The sequence below is a fragment of the Nicotiana tomentosiformis genome, chromosome 10 (genome assembly GCF_000390325.3).
Source record: "Nicotiana tomentosiformis chromosome 10, ASM39032v3, whole genome shotgun sequence".
NCBI classification, from domain to species: Eukaryota; Viridiplantae; Streptophyta; class Magnoliopsida; order Solanales; family Solanaceae; genus Nicotiana; species Nicotiana tomentosiformis.
In genome coordinates this window covers 2,021,100-2,035,712 of record NC_090821.1, presented here as the reverse complement: position 1 = coordinate 2,035,712, position 14,613 = coordinate 2,021,100, and the positions used below count along the sequence as shown (strand labels likewise).

Below are 14,613 nucleotides of genomic sequence, written 5' to 3'. Positions count from 1 at the left end.
TTCGAATTCCGAATACTAAAGCCAAAAGTATATATTTTTGTGTGATCGAAAGAAAAAACTTACTATTTGCAAATTTGATGACTGAACCACTGTACTGAACAATGTAATCATAACAGTGTAATAGCCTGTTTGGCCAAGCTTCTCACCATGCGAAAAGTGTTTTTTTTTTCAAAAAAAGTATTTTTTTTTTCTAAATTTGAGGTGTTTGGCCAAGCTTTTTTTTGGAAAAAAAAATTGCTTTTGGCTAGAAGGAGAAGCAGTTTTGAAGAACCAGAAAAAAGTAGCTTCTCTCCAGAAGCATAAGCAGAAGTAAAAGCAATTTTGACTTTTCTTCCTACCAAAAATATCCTTTGCAAAATATTATATATAGCAAAATAACCTTACTTAGTTTAAACTATTAAGTAATATAAAATGACTTTTGGGATGGACTTTCATATTTATTGGATGATTTTTTGATATATTTAAATTATCTTGAAAGAATAAAGTACTTTTCAATTTTATTTTTATATTTTACTTAAATAAAATAAAAAACTTAATTATTATCTTTAATAATAAATATTTGTAATTATTTACCTACTTATATAATATTAACTATTAAACAAATCTCTTCATGTCCTCATTTGTAATTTGACACATAAAAGCACTTTTTGAAAAGTTTGGCCAAACACAAATTATTGTTCAAAAGTATTTTTCAAATTGATTTGCCAAACAGAAATTTTTACTTTTTTTAAAAGTATTTTTAAAAAAGACACTTCTCAAAATAAGCTGATTTTTCCAGCTTGGCCAAACAGACTATAAAAGTCGATGACAACTTTTCCCTCCATCCCTATGTTTAGCCTGTAGAGGGGAAAAGGTTTCAATTTCAACTGTGGGAATCAACTACATCGACCCAAAGTTTGATAGTTCAAACCTAATCTTCTGAATGCCCAGTTGGGTTCCCCTTGAGAAAAAAGAAACAATAATCGGGAGAAATTCAAAAATAGTCAGATTTACTTGTGGTCATTCAAAAATAGTCACAGTTCCAAAAGTCATCGAAATTTAGCCACTTTTCATGTAAAGATAAATCTGAACTAAAACACTGTTCAAAATCCGAAAAATACTCTAGTATATTATACTGGAACTCCAGTATACTGGAACTCCAATATGCCGGTCCAACATAATATGCTGGAAGTTCATACACAGGTGCACCAAACTCCAGTATATTATGTTGGACCGGTCTCTATTGCAGCAAAATAGTGGTTATTTTTTAATGACTTGGCAAACGCCGACTATTTTTGAATGACCCGTCCGAAAACTGGCTAGCCCGTGCTATTTTCACATAATAATCTCTTATGTACTTTTTTTAATAATAGTGTTGTCCGAATCAATTTGCTCACATCTTAAGTATTCCACGGGAAGACCTAAATCCATCCACCTAGGTTGTCAAATTTGGCCCAAACCCAAATGATCCGCCCAACATAATATATCTTGACTCAACCCATCTCAACCCATTTAAAATTAGGCTGATTTTTAACCTGAATTGATCCATGAGTAACTTTGCCAAGATATCTAAGAATTCTTTTTTTGTTTGATATGTTATATATGACCATACAAAAGTAGAAAAAAATGTCTTATTTAGTAATTATACAATTCAAAAGAAAACAATACATATTAAGTAAAGCTTGATAAGCGTTGGACGGATTGGGCTATGACCCAAATTTTAGCCCATCTTGACCCAACCCATCTTAACCCAAGTAACTTTTGAACGGGTCAATTATTAACTCAACCAATTTTAACCCGCCCAAAATTGACCCATCCTGCCCATTTGACACCCCCTGCATCCACCATAGTATATACTGATACTCACCGGATAACTTAGTTGACTAAGAGCCCGTTTGGACATAAGAAATTTTTCCCTTTTTCCCAAAAAAAATTCACTTTTTTTTGAAATCAGCGTTTGTTCATAAAATTTCCAATTTTCACTTGAAGATGTATTTTGAAAATTTTCGAAAATTTGAAAAACTCCAAAAAGTTCATTAAATTTTCACTCAAATCATTCACAAAACTTCAAAAACAACCCAAAATTATATTCATGTCCAAACACAACTCTAAATTTCAAATACCATTTTCACTTGAAAATTTTTTTCCCTCTATTTTGGAATTTTACAATTCTTATGTCCAAACGCCCGCTAAGACTTGTAAAAATGGAAAGAAATCACTTTGACTTTTTTCTCTACTGAAATTTGAACCCATAATATTCATTCCATCTTTATGGACGGCACATCCTTCTATGCAAAAAATACTAGTAGTAGTACGTTATAAGAGTAGAATCATTTGACATCACCCGACGTCACTCTGATCCCCTGTTCCTACTCTATTTCCCTCCTTCCAATAACATTCTAAAATTTAAGGATACACAAAAGTTCAAGAGATGTCAATGGAACTTATCCTCCACTAGTCCACTGGCACTAATCAGAATCTGAATTCTCATATTGTTCTTGACCATGTCAAATGAAATAACAATCTTGCCCCATGCTCCATATCACCCATCACTATCATTTGAATGCAGTGAGTGTATAAATTGGTTTTCTATTCAGTATGAAAACAGCAATAAAGATACACAAGTCATCGACAATGAGAATCAAAGAACTTCTTTTCGTCTTTATATTGAGGAAGTGTAATTTGGAGGTAAACTTCATAGAAGCTGGCAGTTGCGAAGGCTAACAGCTGGTTAACAGCACATTTTACTCGTATCACTGACGTAATATGGGATTAAAACTTGAACCTGATTTACTTACAAAAGTTACAGGAATGGTATGGTAACAATTATTGCAATGGGTGATTCCTTCTAAGTAGAGCTAAGGTTTGCCCCTGCTCGGATTTGCAACATTTCAGTTCTCTTACTCCTCTCCATTACATCTACGAGCCAATTCACACTTTCCTTAACTCCTAACCTGCAATCAAGCAAGCAAAAGCTTGCATTATTGAAGCTTGTTTGCAGAGCTTTTAAACCAACTTATAATATGTCAAACCTTGCTGGGAAAATGGTTTTATGCAGCGGTCTTCTATATGAATATATTACCTGGAGAAATACAGTTCTTATGTGTGATACTGATAAGAAGAAGATTACTCACCCATCATAGCCTGAAACAGCTAAAAAGGTGTAAGCTCTCTCATCGAGTTTCTTGAGATCAAGATACCGGGCAAGTTCTTCCGCTGACACAGCATCTGCAAGGTCCTGCTTTGATAAATGGATGCACATAAGCAAAAGACTGGTCGCGTCAAGCACAAAAGGATTAATGTAATCAGCCAACTATTTACTCTTCTCCCTCCAGAAAAATCGGACAGCCAGATAAGCAAAAAACAAATAAAGGAACAAGGGAGCGTCTATAGCACTGATATCGTATCCGCTAGTCAATATTTAGAATCCTTTTTCCTTTTTTGATGAAGGCACATTTAAAATAGGATCCTTTGTGACAATGATAAAACAAGAAATGAGTTCATTTTGAAACCAAAAACATCTAGTCTTTGGCAAATAAAGTATAAACATTATCAAAACCGGAGGTGATAGAAATATAATCATCATTGAAAGATGAATTAGACAAGGAAGAGACAAAAAGCTGTGCTCTGTTCAATTAATGACATACACAATAAAGAACCTCTTTTAGGTGGAAGAAACTGCTGTCTGCCTTTACCTGCTTGTTTGCTAATATCAGAAGTGGTGCTCCTTGCAGATCCTCATGCCGGAGAACCTTTTCTGCCAACCGTTGAAGTGAAAAAAAAAACCATGATGCTTACTCCCTAAAAAATCGTGAACTAGACAAAAGCTTGTAAACATGACTAACCAACAGTACATACCAAGCGCAGATTTGGAATCCTCAAAGCGTGATGGACAAGCAGCATCAACAACAAATATCACAGCATGTGCCTCTTCATAATACTTCTCCCAGATTGAGCGAAGACCAGGCTAGGAGTATAAATGGTCTCATGTTAGTCAGAGAAACTTAGATGAATGTCTATAACTGGCAGAAAGATATAACAGTATCTTGCTTTCAAAGACATTGAGACCCCCCTAACTGCTGACTAGCTCTAGCGAGAAAACATAAGAATATTGTATAATTCCTCCATCAATTATTACAAAGATCATGCATACGATAACTGTTCTATATAAGGCAGCAATTACCAAAATACATCTAAAGTTTGGAAATACATGTGGGAAACAAGAGTAGTAGATGACCATCATATGTTACAAAATATACACCTAAAATCTTGCAACTATGATAACAAGAACATACATTTCATCATCAAACTTAAAAGTGTAAAACAGATCCCTGATGTCAAGCACTTCAACCTTGTCTTTTGTCAGACATAATACATGTATCTGATGCTGCATTAATATTTACAGATTCTTTGCAATTCTAAAATGGAAAATTTAATCATCTCAGACGTTACAGGAAGCAAAGTTCATACCTGACCTCCTAAATCCCAAAATACAAGCTTCGTATTTGATACTTCAACACGACCAATATTGAGCCCCACAGTTGGAACAATACGATCTGGTGGAAGGCCTTCCAAGTTTGAGTATTGTGACTTTAATTTCTCTAACAGTGTCTAGAAATTTAATAATAGAAAGAAGGATTAGAAAGAAATGTTTCAAGACTAGACATTGATAAATATCAGTAATGGTTAAGCATGTGACATTCGCAACCCACCCACCCCCACCCCCACTCACCCACCCACCCACCCAAAAAACAAAAAAAGAGAAAGAGAAAGAAAAAATATCATTTAAAAAAAAAGTAAATAACAAAACAAAAAAAGTGTAACTAAGCTATTCAGATTAGTGTTTACAGCACACTAATCCAGGGACAACTTTCTTTTAGTAAGTGTTAAGGACAACATTTCATCTTATAGAATAAGCTAAAATGAACTTCACTCCTATATCCATATTCCTATAATCATATTTTTTACAAGCATATGGACTAGTTGTTTTTTTCTTCTAATTTTTGCTTTTCTTGCCTCCTTTGCTTAAGACTCTACATAATCCTCATAAGTTCCACTGTAGATCTGTTGAGTGCTTGTTCACTGGTATAGCTAATTATATGCTTGCATGCATCCGTGCTACATCACTAGATGTGTGTATGTTTCTAGATACCTAAGGTTTTTTTATATTTTTCATACCCTCTTCTTCACAAAGGAAAGGATATAGACTAGTTTTTTCCTTCTAATTTTTCTTTTCTTGCTTCCTATGTTTAAGCCCTACATAATGCTAATAAGTTCCACTGTCGATCTATTGAGTTCTTGTTCACTGTATAGCTAATCCTAAGCTTACAAGAATCTGTGCTACATCACTAGATGTGTGTATGTTATTGCATTGTGTATGAAAATAACACCTAATTCCACTAGGGGGAATAAAGTCATTAAAGCCTATCAATCACAAAATAAAAAGTGGTTAAAAAAGATTATACATAAAGCTGGATTGCATAAAGTACAAGAGATATTGCATGCAATCAAAATCTTTAAAATAAAATAAAAATGAAGGAAGAAAATAGCTAATAACGTACCGTTTTCCCAGCCTTGTCAATCCCAAGAATAAGGACATGAAACTCTGTCTTGCTAAACATGTACTTATATAATCCATAAAATAATGAAAACATCTCTATCTTCTTCTGTTTCCTCTATGATTTGCGACAAACTGCAATAGGTTATATGGTGACTTGTTCTCTGGTCATCACGATGAAACCTGAAATGAAAGGACTCATTACGATCTTCATGCATAGCAAGCGAGACATCTCAAAATGGAAAAACTAAATCATTGACTAAAGTGAATGAACGTTCTTATCCTTGGGAAAGGATGTCCCATAACAATCATGATGCTCGCTCATGTCGAAATACAATTGAAGCCCCAATACCAGCCATTAGGAATTCTACTTACCCCACCGGCAACTGGAAAACCCTCAATTTGCATCTCAATATATACATTCTTGCTAATGAGTAATGGATGATATCGCGACTCCCTCTTTCTAAAGCTACCACTTAATTAACTGTAACTTCCAGTGAAGGTAGAATTATTCTCCTTCCCACCCCACCAACTGCTTATTATGCAGCCCTAAGAAACAAGGATCAACAGGAATTGGTATTACAATGCTATTGAATCCCATCTCCAGCAAAAAATAACAATGGTAGAAGAAATCATTTCTTTAAAAAAACTAAATTCACGGGAAACCTTCTTCTCTGTGAAGGATAGCAAGTCACCAAACAGAAGATCACTGATACAAAGAAAAGTTAACCAACTTGAAACTCACGTAAGTTGCTATTTCAACTGAAATGCTCTAAATAATGAACATTCAAAATGCTTTGTCTTTCTTTTCCGGTATTCATAAGTAACATTCAGATGCTCCTTTGGGTAGGGACCATTGCTAAAAAAAAAAAGAAAAAAAAAAAGGCAAATCAAAAGAGGAGATGAGTTTCCAAATAATCCAAAATTGAAGGGCATAAGTTGAAGTAACCAATGCATGATCTATGATCTAAAACTAAAGGGATCAAACAGCAATTCAGCTTATTAAACACAGGTCAAGATTGGCTTGCTGCCAGCTTGTTTCATACTATTAATTGGCAAACTAATCAAGTAACATTGACCATATCCTTCTAGTGTATAAGAAAGTAGAGCGAGGCTCAAGCTCAAACAAACATCGTCTTAAGTAAATTAATGCCAAAAGGAGAAAAAAGAATTACAAGCTACTGGACGTAATATAAACAAGCTAATTCAGTGAAGACATCAATTGCCAAATATGTCGGACCAACAGTATAAGCACCTTATATCCAACATAAAGTAATAACTATCAACAACGACACGTGCTTTTACCATTACTCCATTAGCATTTCCATTGAAATACATGAAATAAAATAAAAATTAACATATAGTAAAAATTGGAACAGTATCCAGTTTTTTCAATTAACTTAGAAAAGAACTTAAGAATAAACAATTATTCACTCTCATAATTCAGAATGTAAGCCGGATTTTAAGAATATAAATCGCGAAGAAATTGCAATCCGGAATTAATACTCCAATTGAGAAAAGGGAAACCTAAAGTACCGAATTACAGCTTCCGATTCAGAATTTGAGCTCAAAATACAACAAATAACATCAATTCGTTTTTGTGATCCGATATTGTAAATCATAAATTGGAAGAAAAAAAGGTACTCAACAGTGATCGGAAAAAGGAGGAGGATAAGGAAAGAGAAACTGAAACCTGATTTAAAAGAGGAAGCGGCAGAAGTAGATGTTGCTGGTTGTTGATTCGGTGCTGCAGTGACGTTCGATTGCACCCGATATGCACGCCGGGGAAGAGAAATAGAGCGTAGAGGGAGAGAAAGAGAACTACTGAATTTTTATTTTATTTTATATGTAGATCCACCAAGTCTTAGAGAAAAAATAAATAAATAAAGAAAAAGGTTCACTTTAGCCTTATAACTTTGTTAAGTTAGTAAATTAATCATCCATGTCCCGTTAAAAATTTACGAGACAATATAAATTGAGCACGAAGTTTTAAAAAAAATATATAAATTTTTTAAAAAAATTGTATTATAAATATTTGTGGATCGATAAACCATAGAGGGTAAAATGAGTATTTCAAATTTGAATTATTACTACTAAATATAGGTGGATAGAAAACTTTTTTTCTAGCGAGCTCCTAGCCGACTTGATAAGAAATAAACTTCGAGCCTATTCAACAAAGTTTGCTCTAGAGATGAGGATAGCACAAGCTATATAAAGAGACCATTCATCATTTATAGAGCTGATGTAGACTCTTCTACAGTATTGTTTACATTGTACTGTGGAAAGTTTTTGTAGCAAATTCTTTGTATTTGAGGTAGTTAAAACACTATGACTTCCGAGAAGCTAGACAATCTTATGGCTTCAACTTAAACTAATAACTAGTCATTATACCTCATTTTTATTGACTCTTTTGCAAAGGAGCCCATAATTACATGTGGAGACTAGATTCTTTTGGTCACTATTGTCTATTGACTTTTCAGAACAAGAATTAAAGTTTAAAGAATTTGTTCCGTCGTTAATATCCATTTTTCTTGTAGTGATATAGTAACATTTTTGTTCTAGAGGTCAGTTTGACCATATTTTATCATTATGATCGATCTCTTAATAATTATGGTTACTCTAAGTTCATTTTGTAACAATTGTCATCATACATGGGCATTGTATTGTCCTAATAATGAAACCCTTAAAACAATGTATTTCAGTCATTATAATTCTAGCGTTATTTAGTAAAATATAAAATAATTTATCAAACTTCAAACCGAGATCTTTTTTGATGCCAATGAATTGAGAAGATGTTTCTTTTGCTCTTTATTTATTTTATGATTTTCTTACGAATATGCTATAGCCGGAAACCATTATGATGAGGTCGCCTTTATATGACGGTAAAATGAAAGAAAGTTGATCATCTTATGGAAAAGGAAAACGAGCAAGGAATTACTTGTGCAAAAGAAAGTACATAAACATAAAAGGCCAATAACTTGCAAATTTTGTAAAACATAACAATGTTTCCTTAGTGGTATCTTTCGAGATACATGCTAGCGGAAATATTTCAGAGATCCATTATTTTTTACTCTGAACTCTATATATGCAACAACAAAAATATATATATATATATATATATATATATATATATATATATATATATATATATATATATATATATATATATATTCATAATAGATTACATTAATGTCAAATCTACTTTCTCTAAATCCTGATGCAACATATGTTTTGGTTTTAATTAATCTGAATTGATGGCTTAAGGGAATTGAAAGCCACCAATACCTTGTACAGGGTTACCTTGTTGTGGATTTATAGCTATCCATAACAAGGAGAGTGTAATTGCAATAAGTCCTGACCAAACAAACACAATTGTAGGTGTTTTTCTTCTTCTGCCCATTAATCCCTTAGCAAAAGGATATAAATGAGCTAACACCCAAAAAGCAAAGAAAGCTCCACCAATAAACTTTCCCCACTCTGGAACAGTTGCAAACACTGCCCTGGAAAATGCAATCACAATAGCAATAATGTTAATCATACCGATAACTATAGGCGGGATCATCAATGAAGTCCATTTGACTAAGTACAAATCGGCGTAAATGTCATTGACGTCTTCTCCAGCGGATTTAGAAGTGAGCGTAAAAGAAATTTCAATGCCAGCAATTACTTTCAGGAGACCTTGAACTACAGCAGCAAGATGTGCACTAGTTCCTGAAATGAGCCAAAATTGTTCGTTTCTCCACCAATCTTCTAGTGCAACGCCGGACCATTTCACTTCCAGGAGAGCTAACCCGATGAGACATACAGTTATAGTTAATAGAAATATGAGGAATGCGACGTTGAGATTCTGGACGATGAATTGGCCGGAGATGAGGGAGAGTGCAGGTAGAAAACAGTAGACAATTAGGAAAAGGGAAGTGAAAGGATAAATGCCAACGTTCAGGTACGCGAGACGTTGGAGGACCTTGAGTTTTCTGGATGCTAGAAATGCATTGTTTCCTGAGAAAAAGATTTCAACAGAACCTGTTGCCCAACGGAGCACTTGATGTAACCTATCTGTTAAGTTTATGGGCGCTGATCCGCGAAAGGCATCGCGCTTGGTTATGCAATAAACAGAACGCCATCCACGGTTGTGCATTCTGTATCCAGTCACCACATCTTCTGTCACTGAACCATAAATCCATCCTACTCGATCACCCCACTCCGTCTTGTCTTCATACCTGCATTAATTAATGTTTTGCCCAATTTAATTTCCAAAAGTATTTACATGTAAAAAAGTGACACAATCCCCACATCTACAAAACACGGGTGAGATGCTGGGTGTATAAGTAAACAAGTCTTAGACCCTAATGACACATTTTAAAGCCGTGCGACCTGGGCCCAAAGTGGACAATATCACTAGTGAACTGGGTTGTTACATATGGCAACTGAGTTTACCAACAACTTGGAATTAATTAAATACGAGGAGCTTACCAACAAGATATGACAGAGACTGCTTCGGCGACAGTGGTGGCATCAAGTGGTTCCCTTGGGGCTCGAAGAGCACCAGGAGGTCGGCCATACTTGACAGCAGGGTGATCAGCTATAGGGCGGCCTTGGAACTCAGCAATTGGAATAGACTCTGCTAACATTGTTGAGTTTCCGAAACGCTTAGGTAGTAGATTCACATCTAAGTCAGGATCAAAATCTGTTGCTTTCAATGCTTGCGCCTCTGAACCCTTTTGTGGTATCTTATCAGGTTGTGCTGGATCAAAGCCGTAAAGTGCAAATCGCCTAAACATGCAACCCGTCCCCACATACATAGGACCCTATATATAAATGGACGAGCAAGTTTAATATGGTTATGAAATTGAGAAAAATGCAAGTCATGTGTTTGATATGTACCTGGAGGCCATCAAGTGCACGCATATTTCCATCGAAAAACACAGTATTGTGATTGGCATAACGATCAGAGGGATCGATGCCTTCAAATCGTTGAGGGAATTGAATATAACATATATCTTCTCCACCTCTATCCATCATGAAACACATCCCTTCACGAATAGCTAAGCAGTTGTATATGTAGTGATCACAATCAAGGTTGAGTATGAACGGGCCATTAGACAATATAGCAGAAGCTCGCACTAGTGCGTTCATGGCACCAGCTTTTTTATTGTGATCATACCCAGGCCGCTTCTCACGTGACACATACACAAACATTGGAAGCCTTATGTCCACGTCCGAAAAATCCAAAAAGTTTTCTTCACCCCCTCCCATTAGGGGGTCACTACTTGGGGGTTTCAACATTACCTGCAAATTATATAAGGTATATATTCGCAAAATGAATGTGACAATTCTTAAAAAAAGAAGGAAAAAAAAAAACAAGTAACCATTATTTATACCTGAAGGATTCCAGGATGATCACCTTTGGCATGATCCCTACTCGGGGTGGCCCATGTTCCAGGCCAGTGAGTCCCATCAGCCATCCAAGTAGCCTTTTGAACTTTGATTATCTCTGCAGGATCAGCGCCGCTCTCTTTCATGTGCTTTAACTGCTTCATTTCCTCTCGAGCGTTAAATGCATCTGATCTCCTTCTTATTGAATCTGGCAGGCCATTTATCCTTACCTTAAATTCATCATATTCCCTTTTAACCCTTCGTCTATCTTTGACGAAATCAGATCGCTTCTTGTTCTTAGTAGGATCGCCTTTCAGGGTAAAATAGGCTTCAGGATTCCTAGGCTCAATATCATGTTTCCTGCAGAATGGTACCCATAAATCGGCGAAGCTAGCAGCTTCAGCCATTGCCTCGAAAGTCAGAAGAGCACCGCCATCGTCTGAAATGTAGCAAGCTAGCTTCTCCACGGGATAGTCAACTGCTAGAATGGATAGGATTGTATTGGCTGTGACGAGGGGTGGCTCTTTATCTGGATCAGCCGTTGACACGAATAAATCAACTCCAGGGAGATCTGACCTACCCGAAGGATTAGACGGTGATGGCATTTCAAACTTTTCGCGCAGTACCACTAGATCAGTAGAGCGGTTAACAGGTGTCACCTTAGGAATTTGATCCAAAATCCATGAAAATGCAAACCATATTTCACATATAATTGACATCAGCCATAGCCATATTGCATCCGGGTTCGGATGTCTTATTCTCCATGTCAAGAAGAAGCCCAATACCACTAGTCGAATAACAATTAGCAACCTGTACATTGCCATTAATTCACAAGAAATTAAAATGCATATCATTACTATATAACTATCCCTTGTAGCAAAATTGAAGTACATACCTATAAGGGCTAATAATGCTATGCGGTATTGGCAACTTCCTACTAAGGGGTTTCCAAGGTATTTCAGCAGATGTATCGAGCACGCCTTTTTGCATTCCATCGTCGCCATCATCTCCATCTCTATCATCAGGCCAATAAGCATTTCCATATCCATAGGTGCCCTGTGTCTCAAAGAGCCATTTGTTATGATCAAACTCTCCATTTTGATTTCTTTTCATCATAGACATATTGCCACGACTCCCTTTGGCACCTTCTGGTGCCGGTAAAGACAATGCTCCATTATTAAAATTTGGGATCTCGTCATCAATATCCCCGATCTTGTAAGGTTCTTTGCAGCCCGGGCATAGACCAGTGTCCTTTTGTGAGTCCATGTAACAATCTCTACATATTTTGAACCTAAACAATGCTCAAAAGAAATACTTATCAGCACAAGTTCTAATGGATTCAAATTATATACACTAGCAATGTAACAACTTGTTTGCATGATTGTTTCGTATTGTATTATATTGTATTGTTCCTTTACATACAATATTTGTTTCAATTGTTACTTAAATTTTATTGTATTGTATCGTTAAATACATCGTTACGTAACGACGTTACGTAACGACGAAAAATGTAACTTTATGTAACAACCGATTTGGTGTAGTCGCATCATTATCTTACTTTTTTTTTTTTTCTCATCTTGCTCTTCCTTATTATTAAATATCTTATTTTATCTTTTACCTTCTTTTATATAATAATTCAACCACATTTTCTTTGTAATATTACAAGATTATTCTTCGTATTGCTGATGTATGACATCACGAAACAACGGGAAATGATACAATCTATTCAAACGTTGTATTTATCCAAAACAACATAATACAATACAATACATTATGAAACGGCATGTAACAATTATCCAAACAAGCTGTAAAGCAAATTTTAACATGTAATAGTAAGTTAGTAACTATTTTTATTAGATTACCAATTAATGTTTAATTTATTACTCCCGCCGTTTCAATTTAGAAGAGTTAATTTGACTTGACACAAAGTTTAAGAAAGAAAAAGAATACTTTTGAAATATGTGGTCCTAAAAGTTTAAAGGGTAAAAGGCTTATAGGACCATAATATTTGCGTGGCTATAAAAGCTTCTCATTGAGATTAAAGTGGGTAAAATAAAAAATTTAAAGTTAAATTATTTCTAAATATAGAAATGTGTCGTTCTTTTTAGAACGGACTAATAAAGAAAGTGTGTCATTTAAATTGAAAAGGAAGGAAAGATTTACTTATAAATATTCTTTTAAAGTGCGTGTAACTTAAACTCATTTCAAATTGGTGGAATACACTAGAACAACAACATAAAGAGCAATTAATTACCTGCATTCACAAGGGATTACATCATTTCCCCTTTCATCTTTCATGATCTTTCCATCACAAGCAGGCATCGAACAGGACGAACCCTTGGATCCAGCCATTTGAGGATGACTAACTTCGGATTCAATGACCTTATCCATGAGATGTGCACGGGTAACGCTGTTGAATCCACCGGTAAACAGCGAATTAGAAACGTATTGCTCTTCTGCCTTCGCTGCCACGGACGTGTCCATTGGCTGATTATCAGGCGTTGGCGGAATTTGAACGGTGTAGTTCATGTAATCACCTGAAAATTCCCCTGACATGTCAAGATCTTCTCTAGACAAGCTCACATATCGTCCACTCGACGTTCGTCGTGCAAATTTTACTGTTTGTCCACTTGAACTTCCCTTATTACCACCCTGAGAACCACCTGGATTTGTTCCTCCAGGGCTACGTATTGCTTTCTTAGATGGTGCCCCTGACAAACTTGCCATTTTTTTTCAATATTCTCAAAACATAACCTAGTAATTAAAACTAACTATTTTCACCAAAATGTTGATGAAAAACTTGTGAGTTAATTGGGTGGTCTTTGGCAACGGATCTTTCCTTTCTTCATGTTAGATATGGGAATCACTTTTTGCTGTTCAATGTTGTAGCTGATGACCACCCCAATAATATTTTTAGGAGAGTACTAAAAAAGAAAGAAAAGAAAGGCTGCCATTGAATTATTATTCATTTTAACTATCAATGTTACAACTTTTGATAGCTAAAACAAAGGTTTAGGATTTTTTTAATTAGTTCTCCGATTACTACGGAAAACCAATGAGAGATACGCCAAACACAGATAAACTTTCGGAAGAGCTGAGGCTTAATTTATGGAGGGTGTTAATTTGGTTGGATAGGAGAGAGTTGTGCGGAAAAATAAACGAGTGGAAAATTTGAAAAGTTGGTTGATAATTTAATAGACAATTAGTTTTATTTATTTAAAAACTTTCTTATAATTTTGAAGATGTTATAAAACAATAAAAGAAGAAGAAGATATTGCAGAGAAAAGTAAAGAGAGAGGATTCTTATTGATTTGGGATGAATTATAATGAAATAGAATCGCTCTATTTACAGGGAAAAAGTGATTTAGACACCAAGTAACAAACCCTAAAATCTCTCTACAATATAGACATTCGCCATAAATAAAATACTATTTATAACACTCCCCTTGAATGTCTATTCACAAGATAATGTGCCTCGTTAAAACCTTAACTAAAATAAAACTCAGTGGAAAAAAATTCTAGTGAAGGAACAAGAATACACATGTTTAGAAATACGTCTTTTAGTTGCCTCGTTAAAAACCTTGCAAGAAAAATTCAGTGGGACAAAACCTTGTAAGGAAAAAAGAGTACAACTAGTATTAACTCCCCCTGATGAGAGCATGAATTCACATCCTTGAGTCGCATCCCAATCTTGTACACTA

General features: G+C 35.2%; 2 protein-coding genes across 2 annotated transcripts; both read right to left on the bottom strand.

The window, feature by feature from the left end:
• Positions 1-2,614: 2,614 nt before the first annotated feature.
• LOC104113763 (uncharacterized) lies at positions 2,615-5,681 on the bottom strand. Its single transcript, XM_009624044.4, has 6 exons — positions 5,541-5,681; positions 4,450-4,590; positions 3,838-3,946; positions 3,675-3,736; positions 3,114-3,217; positions 2,615-2,933 (listed from the first exon to the last, which is right to left on the bottom strand). The coding sequence occupies exons 1-6, from the start codon at positions 5,631-5,633 to the stop codon at positions 2,828-2,830; spliced, it is 615 nt and encodes a 204-aa protein (XP_009622339.1). The 5' UTR covers positions 5,634-5,681; the 3' UTR covers positions 2,615-2,827.
• A 2,812-nt stretch (positions 5,682-8,493) lies between these two features.
• LOC104113762 (cellulose synthase-like protein D4) lies at positions 8,494-13,941 on the bottom strand. Its single transcript, XM_009624041.4, has 6 exons — positions 13,167-13,941; positions 11,808-12,203; positions 10,918-11,722; positions 10,421-10,825; positions 10,010-10,344; positions 8,494-9,756 (listed from the first exon to the last, which is right to left on the bottom strand). The coding sequence occupies exons 1-6, from the start codon at positions 13,637-13,639 to the stop codon at positions 8,796-8,798; spliced, it is 3,375 nt and encodes a 1,124-aa protein (XP_009622336.1). The 5' UTR covers positions 13,640-13,941; the 3' UTR covers positions 8,494-8,795.
• Between the last annotated feature and the right edge of the window lie 672 nt (positions 13,942-14,613).

Bases quoted from the DNA above. Each gene is read 5' to 3' on its own strand.
- LOC104113763 (XM_009624044.4), bottom strand. From the start codon at position 5,633: ATGTTTTCATTATTTTATGGATTATATAAGTACATGTTTAGCAAGACA. The intron at 3,737-3,837 runs GTATGTACTGTT...AACGGTTGGCAG, and splicing joins GGATTCCAAATCTGCGCTTG to AAAAGGTTCTCCGGCATGAG. The intron at 3,218-3,674 runs GTAAAGGCAGAC...TTATCAAAGCAG, and splicing joins TGATATTAGCAAACAAGCAG to GACCTTGCAGATGCTGTGTC.
- LOC104113762 (XM_009624041.4), bottom strand. From the start codon at position 13,639: ATGGCAAGTTTGTCAGGGGCACCATCTAAGAAAGCAATACGTAGCCCT. The intron at 11,723-11,807 runs GTATGTACTTCA...GGCAATGTACAG, and splicing joins AGCATTATTAGCCCTTATAG to GTTGCTAATTGTTATTCGAC. The intron at 9,757-10,009 runs GTAAGCTCCTCG...TAATTAATGCAG, and splicing joins GTCTCTGTCATATCTTGTTG to GTATGAAGACAAGACGGAGT.